This window comes from Heptranchias perlo, chromosome 37, assembly GCF_035084215.1.
Source record: "Heptranchias perlo isolate sHepPer1 chromosome 37, sHepPer1.hap1, whole genome shotgun sequence".
In the NCBI taxonomy this organism is placed as follows: Eukaryota; Metazoa; Chordata; class Chondrichthyes; order Hexanchiformes; family Hexanchidae; genus Heptranchias; species Heptranchias perlo.
The window spans coordinates 6,061,348-6,079,328 of record NC_090361.1 but is presented as its reverse complement, the minus strand read 5'-3'; the positions used below and the strand labels follow the sequence as shown (position 1 = coordinate 6,079,328).

The window sequence follows — 17,981 nt, the reverse complement described above, 5'->3', positions numbered from 1 at the left end:
GTTGTCCAGGACACCAGGGAGAACTCCCCTGCTCCTCTTCGAAATAGTGCTGTGGGATCTTTTACGTCCACCTGAGAGGGGAGACGTGGCCTCGGTTTAACGAAAGGCGGCACCTCCCTCAGTACTGACACTGGGAGCGTCGGCCGAGAATTTGTGCTCAAGTCCCTGAACCCACAACATGTGTGGATTATTTTTTTTTTGCAAAATTATAAGAGTTTGTTTTAATTTAACACTTGGCTTGAAAGGCGATTGCATTTAGCTGGCTGAGAAGTGAGTATTTCGTTAACTCCCTCTCCACGTCCGCTATAAACCGACAGGCCGTCCACATTTCCACCTCTGTGAGGGTGGGTCTCCTCACCGCAGTACGGCTGTAAGGACCTCATCAGCTCGAGTACCTTGCCCCAGCGGGTAATTCTGCATGTGCGATTCTAGAATGTGAGTGCGGACTATTCCACCAGGGGAGTTTCTCATTCAACCCTCAAATGCCATCCGCACCTGTGCATTATCCAGCAGGGGGATCTGGATAGTGATGAAACAGCAGGCACCATGGCTCGTTTCCCAACCCCACCGCCCCCTTCTCCAACCCAAGGACACTGAGGCCAAAATGTAGGGCCCCAGTTGTCAGCCTGTCTGAGATTAGTAGCTTCAGGAGAGGAGAAAAGCAGAGGGAAAGAAAATTGTCCAGCAATATTTACACAGGGAACTGTGTGGTGATTTACCTCAGAAACGCAGCCTGTATCAAGGTGCACTTGTGGGATCATCAGTATTTTTACTCGGTGCCTTTTCCACTCTAGCTTCTCAATCTGTTGTTGTTTTAACCTGTTTCTTTCCTTGCAGCCATGGTCATCGCACTGACAGGTAACTCCAGCCTGTGTTGTTGGGTGTGTTTGGCCTGATGCTGTGCTCAGGCCTGTGAATTGGTTCAAGTTGGTCGCCATCTTAGAACATGTGGTCAATTGGTTCTTTCAGTTGATGGTGTCATGTGACCAGCCTTCCCTCCGTTTTTTCTTTTGTGTGTGTGCTGCATGTTAATTTTCGATGTACTGCGTTTTCAAGATTAACGAATCGGCAACCAAACCAACACCGTATCACAAATGAAGGATGAAAGAAAATAACTTGCATTTATATAGAGCCTTTCAAGACCTCAGGACGTCCCAATTAAGTACTTTTTAATGTGTAGTCACTATTGTAATGTAGGAAACGTGGCAGCCAATTTGTGCACAGCAAGGTCCCACAAACAATGTGATAATGACCAGATAATCTGTTTTGTTGATGTTGGTTGAGGGATAAATATTGGCCAGGACAAGAGGGAGAACTCCCCTGCTCTGCTTCAAAGCCCCAAGTACCTTGGGATCTTTTACATTCATCTGAGAGGGCAGACAGGGCCTTGGTTTAACGTCTCATCCGAAAGGCGGCACCTCCGACAGTGCAGCACTCCCTCAGTACTGGCATTGGGAGCGTCAGCCTGGATTTTGTGCTCAAGTCTCTGGAGTGGGTCTTGGAACCCACAACCTTCTGACTCGGAGGCGAGAGTGCTGCCCACTGAGCCACGGCTGACACATGAATGAGGACAGTGGGCGAGAGAACAGGATCAAGCGTAGCTGCGATGCCCCCAAATGGCAACCAGTGCCAGGGGAGGGGGGGGGGGGTGAAGTACTTCAGGACCCCAAACAAAAAGCAACTTGATTTAAATTTCCCCGCCCCCCCCCCCCCCCGAAATCTAGCTGTTTCCAGACACGGGGGTATCAGATCTCTGTCGGAATTCCATGCCGTGTTTTTACAGTGGCTGGATTGTGTTGCTGATTTGCTTTTCTTCCCAACGTTTAGAGATGTAGCCCTTCCATTCCCACAAGGTTAAGAATTCCTCCACTTAACTGTGTGCAGCAACTGTGTAATGGCGTTGGTGAAGATCTCCTATTTCTAGTGAAGTCGCAAACACGTTCAAAAAAGATTTTCCGTTCCGTTAGTAATGACAAATAAGCAAACCTTTCAGCGACGCACTGAAGAGGTTGCAGACAGTGACCAGAGGAATTCTTACCCCATGATACTGACTTTGTTTTTTGGGACCGTGTCCTTTTAAATGTTGAAATTCAGCCTCTTTTTGACCAAACATTGAATTCATTTCCTTTTTCAATTAGAGAGGTTGTGACTCCGTGTCCCTCGTGAAGTTAAAAGAATAAATTAGCATAATTTAGTGCGTTAATATGTGAAAATTCTTCAATTTGAAGTCACAAGACAAAAAATAATTAAAGGGCTAATGGTCTATTATTTAAAGGGGAATACAGTTTTCCACATGTTCATGGATGCACTTTGTCACATCCCCGGAATAAACTGGAAGCCATAATCTCACTGGAGATTCTCACTGGATGTTCCCAGAGGCTTTAAAGGAACATGTCGGGTTTGAAGATTTTACTCGCCTCGAACAAAAGATTAAAAATATATCCCCCCCCCTACACTTCAGTTCGAGTGCGAAAGGAGGCTACTGCACTACCTCAGAACACAGCCAGTGACCAGCAGACCTTCAGAGTAAAAAAAACATTTAACAGCATTTCCCGAAAGTGCGGTTAAATTGGGATTAACAGATCTTCTGCTTTTAAGTTTATTGATCCTCGCAAAAAGAGGGATTCGGCCAGACTGGAAGCAGGTGATCGAATAGCTATCAATAAGGTTTAGCAGCTAAAAGGGTTAAAGGGCCCGACTGCTTTTAGGCAAAGAAGGGATCACACGTGCTGGTTTCTTAAAATGCCTCCTGTTGTGTTTCCAGGGCAGATGGACGTCGATGGTCCCTCGCCTCCCTGCCATCCTCAGGATATGGGACCAACACGCCCAGCTCTACTGTGTCGGTATGTGCTATGTCTTTCCGTTTAACTGTTGAACTTCAAAGGGAGGAACGTTCATTTAGAACCAACCGTGTTCGCTGCCATTACTATGGTGTTCTCTGTAGCCGAGGTCCTTTTATACAGGGCTTTCACTCTCAACAACAACAACAACTTGCATTTATATAGCGCCTTTAATGTCTAAAACGTCCCAACACGCTTCACAGGAGCCTTATCAGACAAAATTGACACCGAGACACATAAGGAGATATTAGGACAGCTGTCAAAGGGGTAGGTTTTTTTTAAGGATGGTCTTAAAGGAGGAGAGAGAGGTGGAGAGGCGGAGAGGTTTGGGGAGGGAATTCCGGAGCATAGGGCCTCGGTAGCTGAAGGTAGGGCCGCCAATGGTGGAGCGATGAAAATTGGGGATGCGCAAGAGGCCAGAATTGGAGGAGCCGCAGAGATCTTGGAGGGTTGTAGGGCTGGAGGAGGTTACAGAGATAGGGAGGGGGCGAGGCCATGAATGCTGGGATAGCTCAGGCTCCATGGCGTCTCTTGTCTTCTCTCAGTGTTGTTGACCGGAGGTCACTGGTTACGGTTATTGGCTTAGTACAAAGAGGAGAAGATTCAATTCTCTCTTAACTCTCAATTCGCTTTATTCACGCCGTCGATCATATACATATAGCTTATACGTCTGGTTAGATATAGACATGCAGTTTGCACCAGGTTATACAGTTTTATACCCAATCTAGGATCTAAACGCTATACGTCTGGTTAGATATAGACATGCAGTTTGCACCAGGTTATACAGTTTTATACCCAAACTAAGATCTAAACGCACACCCAATAGGTTTCTCTGACACTCCCTGAGTGGTCACAGAATATAAAGGATAATACCTGAAAAGGAGATCTGACGCTGGCCAGGCGTTCCGTTCTCTCTCTCTTTCGACATCGTCTCTACGTCCCTGACGTAGGTTCTTCCACTTCTGCGATGGTTGGTCTCCGGAGTCTTCGCTCTGGCTCCACGCCCCAGATTCTTCATTCTTATTCCGAATCTTATCTCTTCAAGCTGTGCTGTCTCTCTCTCCCATTGGTTTAGGCTTGCTCGCCTAGTCTGTGTCTTCTCCTCATTGGCTCTGTCCCAAGGACTTAGGTAGCATTACCTCATTACTCCTTTTCTAAATAAGGACTTGTGTCTTATCACATCTCCTTCGTCTTTCACAAAAACTTAGCTAATTCAAACCGGTTCCAGCCAGCTCAGGCCAGCGACTGAACTCAGGTTACTTCAGTTCAAAAGTTGCTTTTGCCTGTGTGTCAGCAGTTTGGAATAAACTCAGTAATTTCTGCAGCCCCTGGCCAACAGTGTCCAGTAGGAGTTTGTGATCTGCTGAATGCAGGAATTGGCCAGCCGGATTACCCACTTGGCTGGAAATAATATCTGGCACAGAAAGAGCTCCAGGAAAGGAGAGGAGAGAAAATATAGTAAAGTAGAGGCCCGCCTCGCCCTCAAAAAAAGGATATTTCTCAGTTTTGATTGAGAACTAGCAAATCTCCCGAGGCATTGCTCATAGCATGCTCCTTTATTAAACACAGGAGCGTTATATTGTGACGTCTGCAGTGTGACGTCTGTGTGTGTGTGTGTGTGTGTGTGTGTGTGTATACATCACATTAAAATGGTGCATCAGTACATGATGGACATTATATTGCAGATGTCACATTTCAGATGCAAGACGACCTTAAAAAGAAAAAAAAAGCCAGTTACTTAATACTGGAACTTCTGACTTGGAGCTGAAACTAACGAGCACTTTACAATTAATCCCTGACCAAACAATAACTAAACTCGAGTGACCTAAGCCCTGGTGAATCTGTGCTGCACCCCCTCCAAGGCCAATATATCCTTCCTGAGGTGCGGTGCCCAGAACTGAACACAGTTCTCCAGATGGGGTCTGACCAAGGCTCTATACAACTGAAGCATTAATTCCTCCCCTTTGTATTCCAGCCCCCTTGAGATAAAGGCCAACATTCCATTAGCCTTTTTGATTGCCATTTGTACCCGTCTACTAGCTTTAAATGATTTTTGTACTTGGACACCCAAATTTCTTTGCTCCTCCACAGTTCCTAGTTTCTCACCATTTTAGAAAATACTCTGAATGATACCAGGGCTTAGAGGGTTAATTTATGAGGCCTGGTTGCATAAACCTGGCTTTGTATTCCCTTGAGTGTAGAAGATTGAGGAGTAATCTGATCGAGGTGTTTAAAATGTTAAAAGGATTGGATAGATACAGAGAAACTATTAGTGGAGGAATCAAGAACAAGGGGGCAAAATCTCAAAATTTAGGAGGGAAATCAGGAAGCACTTTTTCCACACAAAGAGTGGTAGAAATCGGGAATTCTCTTCCCCAAGAGGCAGTAGATACTGGAGGACTATTGGAGATTTCGAGGCTGAGATCAATAGATTTTTGTTAGGTAAGGGGATCAAGGGATATAGAGAAAGACGGGTAGATGAAGTTAAGATACAGATCAGCCGTGATCTAATTGAATGGCGGAACAGGCTCAAGGGGCTGAATGGCCTCTTCCTGCTCCTATAATGGACGGGGGAGCATAGAAGTGTGAAACCCGGTGACATCATTCAGGCTTACACATGAAGGACAACCAATGAGTGAAATGCCAAAGGAGGCTTAGGGCCTGTGTAATTATATATCAGCAAGAGTTAGCACCTCGGGGGGTGGGGGGGGGAGAGGACATACGTTTTGCTAACTCTAGGTCGCTGGAGAGCGGCTTATCTCCTCTCACGCGTGTTTTTTTTTCACTTTGAAACCTTGCAGTCCTCGTGTTCGTCACAGGAAAAGCTTCACCAGCTGCCCTTCCAGCCCACGGTGGATGAGCTGCATTTCCTGTCCAAGCACTTTGGCAGCACCGAGAGTATCACGGACGATGATGGGGGCCGTCGCTCACCAGCAGTGCGTCCGCGCTCTCGGAGCCTCAGGTCAGTACCCGTGCTCTCTTCCACCATTTTGGATTCTCTGGTGGGGGGCGTCATTTTGATGATGAGTGTAAAACGGGCAATATCGATCAGTCGCCCCTCAAACGTCCCTCAGTGGAAATGAAAATCGGGAGAGACATATAAAAAAGAAACAGATCGAAAGCAGTTGCATTTATATAGCGCCTTTCATGCCCCCAGGACGTCCCAAAGCACTTTACAACCAATAAGTATTTTGAAGTGTAGTCACTGCAGCCAATTTGCACACAGCAAGCTCCCACAAACAGCGATGTGATAATGACCAAATAATCTGTTTTAGGCATTGGTTGAGGGATAAATATTGGTCAGGACACTGGGGAGAACTCTCCTGGTCTTCTTCAAAATAATGCCATGGGATCTTTTGACCTGAGAGGGCAGAAGGGGCTTAAGTCTCTGGAGTGGGACTTGATCCCATGACCTTCTGACTCAGAGGAGAGAGTGCTCCCACTGAGCCAGGGCTGACACATACAAGCCTGTTGTAAAATAGAGAAAGAGCGTGAAAGGTAGGCTCTTTAGGATAAGGCTGCAGAGATTTTGATGTTCCTGTGCTTTCCACTGTTGCATGTAGGTACATTGAATCCCAGGACAGAGACTGTAAACTGGGAACAATATGTTCAGATGCTCTGGGCCAACAGGACAAGAGGGCAGAGGTTGAGGTAGTGAATGGCCAATTTAGGATATACATCAGGAAATTTTTATTTACACAGAGGGTGATCCCTTTTAAATGATGTTCTGGTCTCTGACTCATGATAATGACCCTCTGTGTGAATTAATTCCCCCCTACTTTGTTTTTCTTGTGATAATACTGAGTCCGATGGCCCCCTTATTATTATCGAATCGCCAACCAGTGCAAACAGTCTTTCACTATTTAACCCCTCGAGGCAGTCAGATGCAGAACCTTCAGGAGGATGAAAGAAGACGCCTCTGAATTCAGTGCCAGAGGTGGCTCTTATCAATGGGACCTAGACTAACTTGTGGCATTTGATCTGTTGCAGCCCTGGCCGCTCTCCTTCCTGCTATGACAACGAGATAGTGATGATGAACCATGTCTACAAGGAAAGGTTCCCAAAGGTAAGGATTGCTATGGGCTGAGTTTGGGTCCATTTTACCTACTATGTAAATAAGAGTGCTCAATGAGACCTGGGACTGTCACTTTCCCTTTGATTACAATATTGCACCAGTGATAATATGTTATGTACAACTTGGCCATGAGCGTTAGGTCTGATGTGACTCAGGAAGGATATATTGGCCTTGGAGGGGGTGCAGCACAGTCACCAGAATGATACCGGGGCTAAAGGGGTTAAATTATGAGGACAGGTTGCATAGACTAGGCTTGTATTCCCTCAAGTGTAGAAGAGTAAGGGGTGATCTAATTGAGGTGTTTAACATGATTAAAGGATTTGATAGGGTAGATAGAGAGAAACAATTTCCTCTGGTGGGAGAGTCCGGAACAATGGGAATAGTCTTAAAATTAGAGCTAGGCCGTTCAGGGATGATGTCAGAAAGCTCTTCTTCACACAAAGGGGAGTGGAAATCCAGAACTCTCTCTCCCAAAAAGCTGTGGATGCTGGGGGGTCAATTGAAAATTTCAAAACTGAGATTGATAGATTTTTGTTAGGCAAGGGTATTAAGGGTTACGGAACCAAGGCAGATAAATGGAAATAAGGTACGGATGATCTAACTGATGGCAGAACAGGCTTGAGGGGCTGAATGGCCCACTCCTGTTCCTATTTGCTGGGAATAAATTATCAGCTTTCGATACAAAGCTTGAAGCAATTTGCCCCTATATATTACAGACTGACTGTATTATCGTTTAGCAATCACTTAGCATTGCCATCGTATAAATTTGCAGTCACAATTATTTTTCCTTCAGTGTGGACGCCAGTAAAGGTGCAGAGCACAGTCACGGGGGTCACTAAAGTACCAGCCGCCAGCAATGAGCAAACTCAGAATGGAATAAAACCATTCCCAAACTCCATGTGGATCTCCTGTTAGGGCTCAGATGACAATTATAAACTAAACTGTTGCCTCGTGGTATGAGAATACTATGTCTACATGCTCTCAGGTACCAATAGTTCTATTACAAACAGTGGTGCTTTAGATTTGATAGACTCCTTTCACTTGCTTTGTGGATGCTAGGATAACCCTAAGGGCATTCCATTCCTTTCCTTCCCTCCCTGGACGGCAAGAGAAGGGGAGGAAATAGAGCTGAAAATAAGCTCTAGAACAACCCCCGAGCCAGGGAACATTCCAGAAGCACATGGAGCAGCAGCTTTTGCCACGGGCCACAGATGAAGGTGGAGTTGGAATAGGGACTGCTAGCTGCATGATGGAGAAATGTGCCACCCGTGCAGCTAGGGGTCGGACTCCTGAGGCACATGGTTGGGGCGGAGTACAGTGATTATTTTTATTCTGCGTCTAACCACACTATACCCGACCTTGGAGGGCTTAATGCCTGCAGCAGGTCCCCGAAATGGAACTCATCCATTCCCCAATTCTCACCCGGGTTCACACAAGAAGATTCACACAAGAAAATGCCAATTTAAAGAAAATTCACTTATGTATACATATTCACATGAAGGAACACCCGATAATTAATGGAACTAAATATAATCTGATTGCAGGACTGAGACTCTCAATGCAAAATGCTCGGGCTTCAGTGTTACAGTTTATGACGGCTTTCGATGCCTTGCAGTTATTCATGTGAAGGTATCCAATATCTGCGATGATGTGAGAAGGTGAATCCACCGATGTAATCATATTTATTCTCTTGCCAAACTGATGAGGCTGTTCATCGGAGCTGACTGTATTTTAATCTGAAATTATTGGTGTGAATTCTGTGATTCCCTCGTCGCCAGACTCCGTGGCTTCACTAGTACAAGTGACCGATGGGACTTGATACCTGCCTCAAATAATAAACATCAATCTTTTGGGGAAAAAAGCCCTTTTGTTCACTTACATCACTTGCTACTAAAGGGTTCATTTATTTTCATTCTCGCTGCGGTCGCTGTTCCTTGCCAAATAGTGAGAGAGGTTTGGTGCATCTTGTTATGGTATTTTGACACCGTGAAACACTTTGATGCAGCTGCAAAAATACCACAACAGGACATGCTGTTTAATGGTTTAAAGGGAATGGCTTCTCCACTGCAAATCCTTGCATGTTAAATTCTTAACCTTGGCCAATCAGGGAAGTGCCGCACAGTGGTGAGTTACTGCCCTTTGGGGGAGAGAGGCAAATTCTGGACGGACACGTTACTCTCTCGCTCTGAGATAGCGGCTAACATTCCCACAGTAAGCTTTTAACTTCTGAGACAATTCAATTCCTCTTTAAAGGGAGGTAAATCTTGCATGCAATTCCTTCTGTAGGCCACTGCGCAGATGGTGGAGAGGTTACAGGAATTCTTCACGGTCAATGCTCCGGAGAACGTGCTTCCGTTGGCCGACGGAGTCCTCAGCTTCATTCACCACCAGATCATCGAGATGTCCAGAGACTGCCTCGATAAATCGCATGAGGGGCTCATCACGTCTCGGTACTTCTACGAGCTGCAGGAGAACCTGGAGAAGCTGCTGCAGGACGTGAGTCAGTGCGCGAGTCGCTAAACATGGGGGAATCTACTGTCAAACCTCTCCTTTTCGAGGCACAAGTTGCACAGCGAGCAGAGTGTCTACTGACTGTGTCAGCCAATGGGTTGGGGGCGGGGTGGGACATAAGGCAGGACTCACAGCAAACCGTCGACTTTACAGAAAACAAAGTCTATTTACTCAGCAAACAGAGTCTGTTTGAACAGCGCACTACAGCAAACAGTCTACAGTGTCTATTTAAACAGAGTCTCTACGAGCTATAGCAAACAGAACTCAAGACTGAAACTGCAGCAACGTCTCCCGATAAAAGCGGGATTATTTCTCCAGAAAAAAGCAGTGAGTGGAGGATAGTTATATAATACAAATTATGTACGTACAATCAATCCCAGTCATTTACAGCAGCAATCTCCTGGCATGATTGACGGGGAAATTAACTAATTATTGAATAACATGGAATTTTCAGCACAAAAACAGGCCACTCAGCCCAACTGGTCTATGCCGGTGTTTATGCTCCAACGAGCCTCCTCCACCTTACTTCATCTCACCCTATCAACATACCCTTCTATTCCTTTCTCCCTCATGTACTTATCTAGCTTCCCCTTAAATGCATCTATGCTATTCACCTCAACTACTCCAGGTGATAGTGAGTTCCACATTCTAACCACTCTCTGGGTAAAGAAGTTTCTCCTGAATTCCTTATTGGATTTATAAGTGACTATCTTGTATTTATGGTCCCTACTTTTGGACTCCCCACAAGTGAAAACATCCACTCTACACTTACCCTATCGAACCCCTTCATAATTTTAAAGACCTCTATCAGTTGACCTCTCAGTCTTCTCTTTTCCAGAGAATTCTGGCTGGGAATAGTGTTGTCATTATATGCAGCGCATAGCGAGAGGGCATTTTTTGCTAAAGTTGCAAATCACTTATTGAAGTAGTCCAAGAAAGGACGTTAGTGCTTGGAAATGTTTGCACCCCAAAGGCATTCCTGCATCTATTTACTTTTTCACTAACATACTCATTTACTGTAGAGCTCTACGGAGCAACCTGAAAAATGAGGGAGGACTTAATCCAGCTTTTTAACTGAGAAGCATCGATGAAGTAAATGTAAGCAGGCAATTTGACCGAGTGCAGAATTAGAGGGCACAGGTTTAAAATTAATAAGCCACAAGAGACTAGAGGTTAGAAGCATCTCCAAACAAACTCATAAACCACAAACCGCGCACATCACAAACACACACACACACACACACACACACTGGATGTGGAGCAGACTCTCAGCAAAAACAGTTGAGATCATTCACTCTTTTAAAAAGGAGCTGGATAAATATATGACTGGGATTGGGATTGGGATTGGGATGACTGGTGGTGATGATAGGGATAGGTGTAGTCTAAGATTATCACATACCCTATAAAGAGCAAAGAAAGATTTGTATTTCTTTAACATCTTATCACATAGAACCACAGAAAAGATACAGCACAGAAAGGGACCATTCGGCCCATCGTGTCCGCGCCTTTCAGAAATGAGCCATAGGACTTTTATGCACAATAAATTACTTTGAAGTAAAGTAACCGTTGTTTTGTAGGTAAACACAACAGCCATTTAGCTCACAGCAAGATTCAACAAACAGCAATGAGATGCCCAGTTCATATGTTTTTTGAGAATTGTTGAACAGGACACTGACTGATATCCCTACTCTGCCTTGAACAGTGCTATGGGATCTTTAACAACTTGTTTGAAGGATGGTCCCTCCAAGAATGAGGCACTCTCTCAATATCACATTTAAACGTCATCCTAGATTATTAATTCAGTCCCAGAGTGGGGCTCGAACCCATAACTTGACTCGGGCGAGAGTGCCACTAACCGAGCCAAGCTGACACAATGGTTCTTGTGCTGCTGGAGTGGGATGGGCGAAATGGAATGTCTGAGGGACATCAGGGAGGGATAATAGTATGGATCAGCCAAGATCTAATTGAATGGCAGAGCAGGCCCGAGGGGCTGAATGGCCTACTCATGTTCCTATGTGGATGTGGCATTGATAATTAATCTTCCATTTGTTTAATAACCTTTGGTGATCAGGGAGTATTTATACAGAATTTTCCATCAGGAAAGTAAATGATAAAGTCCATTGCAGGGTAGATTGTGCTTGGTCTGGTCTGTGGAATGAGTTAAATGGCCCTGTTTTGTTTCATGTTTCGATTTAAAGTATTAATAATCTTTTTAGAAACTGGATGTGGGAGTGATGAGGAGGCAAGTCCTTTAGTACATTCACTGAGTTCCTGATTTTAGTCATATTCTATAACGAAGCATCAGAGGACAGTTGTCTGCACAGCGAGGGACAAGCTGATGAGTAGAGACTGTCACTCATACAATTCCTGTCATCTAGCCAAAAGCAACATTGGCTCTATCATGAGAACAGAATGCCGGGGGCGCATGATAACTTTTAAGAAAAAAACTTCTAAAGAAATGCATGCCCAATATTCACGACACATCTCTCGTTGCCAGCACCTTTTGATTCAAAGTATCCTCACTGCCTTGTGTGATTCGCCTCCCGATACCTTTTCCCCCTGTGGGGAAGTACTCAGGCTGTGCTCAGGGCCTTCCTACAGCCAGGAAGCTAGATCACGCAGGCTGACCTGTCATGTGTCAACTCCATGCAAAAGGTATTGATATTTACAGTCCCGATCGCGTGTGTAGCTTAAAAAAAACACACATGGTGATCCAACGGACATTGTCAACGTGTAAAAGACCATTAGTGGGACGTAGAACACTGTTCTTTCACCTGTGAGATACGACTTTAAATCCATCCCAGACTGACGGGCTGAGAGTCTCGGCTGGCTGTAAGGGCCCTATGTGATATGAGTTTGGGACAGTCTCCATCCAGTTCCGAGAGCCCAGCAGCAGCAGCAACAACGCACAACAATATATAAATATATAATACCTTGAATGTAGAAAAATGAATGAGGAGAAAATAAATAAAAGGGATAAAAGAATGAATGCTGGGCTATGGCAAAGTTAGGAGAGGCGACTGAAAGCTTGGTCAAAAAGATGGGTTTTGAGAAGCTTTTTGAAGGTGTAGGGAGACGGAGGAGTGTAGGGAGTTCCACAGATTAGGGTCAATGTGGTTGAAGGCCCCATCGTTGATTGCGGGGGGGGGGGGGGGTTCAGGGGTCAAACAGAGGGGGTGATGCAAAAAAATGCCAGAGACAGAGGATGAAGACTGTCATTAAATTGACAGTCTTACTCAAGAAGGCTGCAGGATGGGTGATATGGGAGATGGAAATGCCTCTCTGGTGCAGGAACTGCATCGTTGGTGCAGAACTGGCAGGGGGGTTTTCAATGGTTGTCAGGCATAAACACGTTTTTGGAGACTGAAGCACATCTACAAAGTAGATGGAACTTTACTCTGCAGCTGGCTGCAATATAGCTGACCTGAGAGTGCTCGATGTTGACACAAAGAAACTGAAATGGACTTCCCAGCGCCAAAATGCCCTTTCCAAAATAATGAGAAGAACAACAAACTTCCACCAAAATGGTAAAGAATATGAAATAACTTTAATATCCATCTTACCAATTCACTCTTTTTGAAAATTTTTGCTGATCAGTCAGTGCCGGTAATGTCATTGGGTGAACTGACTGGGGTGGGGGATGTGGTCGTGACAGTGCCAAGGAGCTGAATTAATCTCAGTCATTACTCCAGGGGGCTCTTGTTGTTTCGGTTGTGTTCATTCATCTCCCTCGTCCTCGCAGGGATCGGTGTATCACAGGTCAGTTCTGTTACAGTCTCAAGCAACATCTCTGACTCCCTCTAGGCACACGAGCGGTCCGAGAGTTCGGAGGTCGCCTTTGTGACGCAGCTGGTGAAGAAGCTCCTGATCGTCATTGCACGGCCTGCACGTTTACTGGAGTGCCTGGTGAGCCATTTTGTTCCATACAGAACCAACAAGAATCTTTCTGTTCCCAACGATATTATACCCAGTGATTCAAATATCATCTTCAAGCACCTCATCAAAATGGAGCCTTTGACTTTGCACTGAGTTGGCTCTGCGGACGTCTGCCTGCAATCATGTGATCCACAGCCAACCTAGGTCATGTAGCTCGCATGTAGATCACGTGTAAATCACAAATACGTCACATGTAAGATTTTTCTTGTAGATTTTTTAGCACACGTGTCACCTGTAAATAGTGACTGGCAATCTCTAAGAGGATGCCCATTTTACTGAGTGTTTTGCCAATCTGGCTGCCTGCTGCGTTCAGTTAGTTCAAGCTTTACAACAACAACTTGCATTTATACAGCGCCTTTAACATGGTAAAACATCCCAAGGAGCGATTATCAAACAGAATTTGACACTGAGCCCCATAAGGAGATATTGGGACAGGTGACCAAAAGCTTGGTCATAGGGGTAGGTTTTAAGCAGCCTCTTAAAGGAGGCAAGAGAGGGGGAGAAGGGCTGAGGTTTCGGGCGGGAATTCCAGAGCTTAGGGCCTCGGCAGCTGACGGCACGGCCACCAATGGTGGAGCGAAGGAAGTGAGGGATGCACAAGAAACCAGAGGGAGATTTAGGCCTTTCTACATGGCTTTCTGTGTTCAAACTTCAAATCACTTCAGTGTCCAGAAGTTGGATTCTTTGCCTCTTGCTTTAGTGAAGCAAAAATGTCTTCATATTTGAGTGTTAGGAGATAAGAGGGTTTCTGCTTCTCCATTGTTACTGCCTATCTCCGGATCTCAGGGAGTGTACGGAGTGGGGAGATTTTCACTCTTGTGACCTCTTGATGTTTCCAATATCATCAAAAATAAGCCTCTACCCCCACCACCCCCCCATCACCGAAACAAAGGATGTAATAACATGCAGACCCAGTGGGGAAATGACTGAACTAGAACTTGGGGCAATGGAATACTGTCCACACTATGCCTCAACCTTACTGCAGATATCAGTTGGGGATGTTAGTCCTGCACATTGGTCTATATTTCTGAATGGACAAAGTAAAGCTTGAGAGACTGGACTGAGTAGGATGCTGTGTTTGAGAGTGTGTTACACGCAAAATCTTACACACGTGAACAGCAGTTCTAAATGCAGGCACGGCCCTATGATGGCCGATAGAATCGTAGAATGATACAGCACAGGAGGAGGCCATTCGTCCCATCGTGCCTGTGCTGGCTCTTTGAAAGAGCTATCCAATTAGTCCCACTCCCCTGTTCTTGCCCCCCCCTAACCCTGCAAAATGAATTCAAATTCTCAAACTGCCGTGATGGGATTCAAACTCGCATTCTCTGGGTTATTAGTCCAGTAACATAACCACTACACTACCGTACTCCCTGATTTACATTCAGCTCAATTTAATTGAATAACAGGGCAGACAGCTTTCCCTGCAGAAAGAACCCATCCATATCCATTTACAAAGTCTGGCATCGGCAAATGAGTTTCAAACAAGACCCCCCCCCACCACCAGCTGCCTGCCTCAGTAATGAGCCTCCAAACGCAGACGGCTTGAAAATCAACGATCCATAAAACAACAAGCCCAACCTGACATAGTCATCACATTCATAATTTACTGGTTCACAGATGATCTCACAGCTGGGGTACGAGCGCGGGTACAAGCCCATTCCTGGCAGGGGACTGCAGCCTGGTGCTGGGAAATACTGTGCTGGGAATGAACGGCTTCATTACCTTGCGGAAAGAAATTGTCTCTATTTTAGGTTATTAACTCAAGGCACTGTCGACCTAACAGTCTCCCGTCTCTCGCCCCCACACAGAACTCAGCCATTTTGATTTTGAGACTGACACGTCAGTGTGTCTGGCTTCGATAGTGCGATCGTTCGTGTGAAGATACAAGTGAAGCCCGGTCATTCCAGCTACGCTTGTGTATTGCGCACTCAAGCGTGAAATGTAGCTGATGCCGCGGAGCAAAAGGCAGCACTAATTCACACTTAGGTTATTGCTCACACTTACAGGGGCCTCAAGGAAAGCTGTTGAAGGAAATGTCATTGGAGGGCAACCAGGAAATGTCCCTTTAAGGCTTGGGGCTGAGGTGCATTGTTACCCCATGCTTGAACCTAACCCGAGAGTGATGCTGATTGTAGTTGGGAAATCTTCCGTTAATCATCTCTGACATACCTGAGCTTGGTGAGCACAGCTATTCAAGGGTTAAATAAATCCATATTTTTAAAATTCACTCTCGGGATTTGCGCATCGCTGGTAAGGCTGACATTTATTGCCAATTCCTAGTCGCCCTGAGGGACCACCTTGAACCGCTGGCAGGAGTTTGATACAACTGAGTGGCTCGCTAGACCTTTTCAGAGGGCAGCTAAAGATTCAACCACGTTGGTGTGGGACTGGAGTCACATATAGGCCCACACTGGGTAAAGACGCCAGGTTTGCTTCCCTAAAGGACATTAATGAACCATTTGGGGTTTTACGACAGCTTTGTGGTCACTTTTACCCTCAAAGATAATAAAAGTCTCTGTGGGGAAGAACCCTGGGCCGGGAGTTTCCTCAGAGCTGCTCCGACACTCTGCCGCCGTAACTTCATCAGAAGTGCAACGTAAACCACACTTATGCGCGTAAACATTGGTGGAGCGGGAGCAGCTCGAAGGAAATTCCCAGTCTAGGTGATTGATTTAGTTTAGCTCCCTATGTTGCACAGATGCTGCATTAAATTCACTCAAATTTTCCCCCCACCCCCACCTTCATCCAGGAGTTTAATCCAGAAGAATTTTACCATCTACTGGAAGCTGCTGAAGACCATGCGAAGGAGGGTCATGGAGTTAAAATCGACATCCCACGCTACATCATCAGCCAGCTGGGACTCACCCGGGATCCGCTGGAGGGTAGGAACGAACACTCTGCTTTCTTTTTTTAGTCTGGCTTGTCTTTTACAGGTTGAATATTGGTCACTGTGTAATATTACCAACCTCCGGCACTTCAAAATCAGGAAATAGTTACCGAACAAATCAGAAATCATGAGAAAACTTACGACATTTAAATCTCGAGAGGGATACTGAAAGGCTGTCGTTTTTTTTTTAAGTCTAAGCATCTTTGATAAGAGGGGTTTAGATAGAGTAAATAGGGAGAAAATGTTTCCACTGGCAGGAGGGTCGGTAACCAGAGGACACAGATTTAAGATAATTGGCAAAAGAGCCAAAGGGGAGAGGAGAAGAATTTTTTATGCAGCGAGTTGTTATGATCTGGGTGGTGGAAGCAGATTCAATAATAACTTTCAAAAGGGAATTGGATAAATACTTGAAGGGGAAAAATTTGCAGGGCTATGCGGAAAGAGTGGGGGAATGGGACTAATTGAATAGCTCTTTCAAAGAGCCAGCACAGGCATGCTGGGCCGAATGGCCTCCACCTGTGCTGTATGATTCTATGATTCTATCTCTGACTCTCACCAGAGCATGATTCCACTGGTGCCAGTGGCCTTTCCTCACGTGTGAGCTCGCACACTGGAGCGCAGAGATCGTGAGGCTCTGCTGGCAACGTGGATCTTCGCTAGATGTGAGGGGAAGGGCGCACAGTGTTCTGGTCATATCTCCAACCCGACCTTGTGTCTACCGAGGCTCCAGACCGGCAGCACAGCCTCGCGTTCCCTGCCCCCTGAGCGTCGGCAGACTATTCGACTGGAGGCGGCGCCATGGTTAAGCCATGCCCTATGCTCACCCGACCTCCGCAAATGCGCATTTTCCCGCAGAAATCACTAGAGCACGATCAAGGGCGGGAGATCTGGCTGATGTTTTCTTTCCCCTCCCCAGCCCAGGAGAATTGAAGTCAATTGTACTGAGGGGAAAAAATAACTTTAAACATTAGGAGACTTTTTTTTTTCTAAAGAAAATTAGTTGAGGTAATTATGGTGAAGAATTGGATCATTTATCAAAATAGCCATATCTGATTGGTTGTTAAGTGAGCCCTAAGTGAGCACGATAGCATATTCTAACCAATCAGCTCAAATTTTAGAGTACCACATATTATCTTAAAGGGACAGTGACTTGGAGCACTCACTAACAACTGTAGTCAAATGACACAGGTGAGGTGATTGGAAGTCGACTCAGACTGATTAATGCACTCAGTTATCACCTTAAGTCTGCTTTCCATATCTCTGTTCTATTCCAGTGTATGGGCTCAGCCTCCACACACCACAACTGCAGTAACACTGTGTTAGGAAGTCACGTTTTTAACTCCTGGCCCGTGAAAGAGGCCTGTTGAACCTGAAATGTTAAGTTACATGTTCTTGTGTTCTTGAAAGCAGAAATGGCCCATCTGGACACCTACGACAGTGGAAGCCTCAACACCCAGGAGTTAGATGACTTGATAGATGTGAGTCACTTCAGCCACAGTTATATTTATGTTTCCTCTTCTACATTTGTCTTTAATTGACGCAAAGGTCTTTAATCTTGCCTTCTCCTTCAACTGGGAAGGTGGCCTGAGCTGAGGTATATGGCTCTGTATCCACACTGTCACATATGCTTGCCATGTGACCAGATGGTTAATGCCACTCGTCCAGGGTTGAGTGCCTTGTTTGTATGTATGGTCCCATCTGACCTCCTGCCAGTCTTACCAGAACTTTA

At 45.5% G+C, this 17,981-nt stretch overlaps 1 protein-coding gene across 1 annotated transcript in view; it reads left to right on the top strand.

Moving 5' to 3' along the window:
• The window catches only part of LOC137304279 (microtubule-associated serine/threonine-protein kinase 1-like), a 74,317-nt gene that overhangs the window by 23,804 nt on the left and 32,532 nt on the right, over positions 1 to 17,981 (top strand). Inside the window, exons 4-11 of the mRNA XM_067972831.1 lie at positions 838 to 858; positions 2,765 to 2,843; positions 5,642 to 5,802; positions 6,831 to 6,906; positions 9,202 to 9,411; positions 13,231 to 13,332; positions 16,115 to 16,247; positions 17,663 to 17,730. Of these exons, the coding sequence (XP_067828932.1) occupies positions 838 to 858; positions 2,765 to 2,843; positions 5,642 to 5,802; positions 6,831 to 6,906; positions 9,202 to 9,411; positions 13,231 to 13,332; positions 16,115 to 16,247; positions 17,663 to 17,730 (850 nt within the window). The remainder of the gene's footprint in view (positions 1 to 837; positions 859 to 2,764; positions 2,844 to 5,641; positions 5,803 to 6,830; positions 6,907 to 9,201; positions 9,412 to 13,230; positions 13,333 to 16,114; positions 16,248 to 17,662; positions 17,731 to 17,981) is intronic.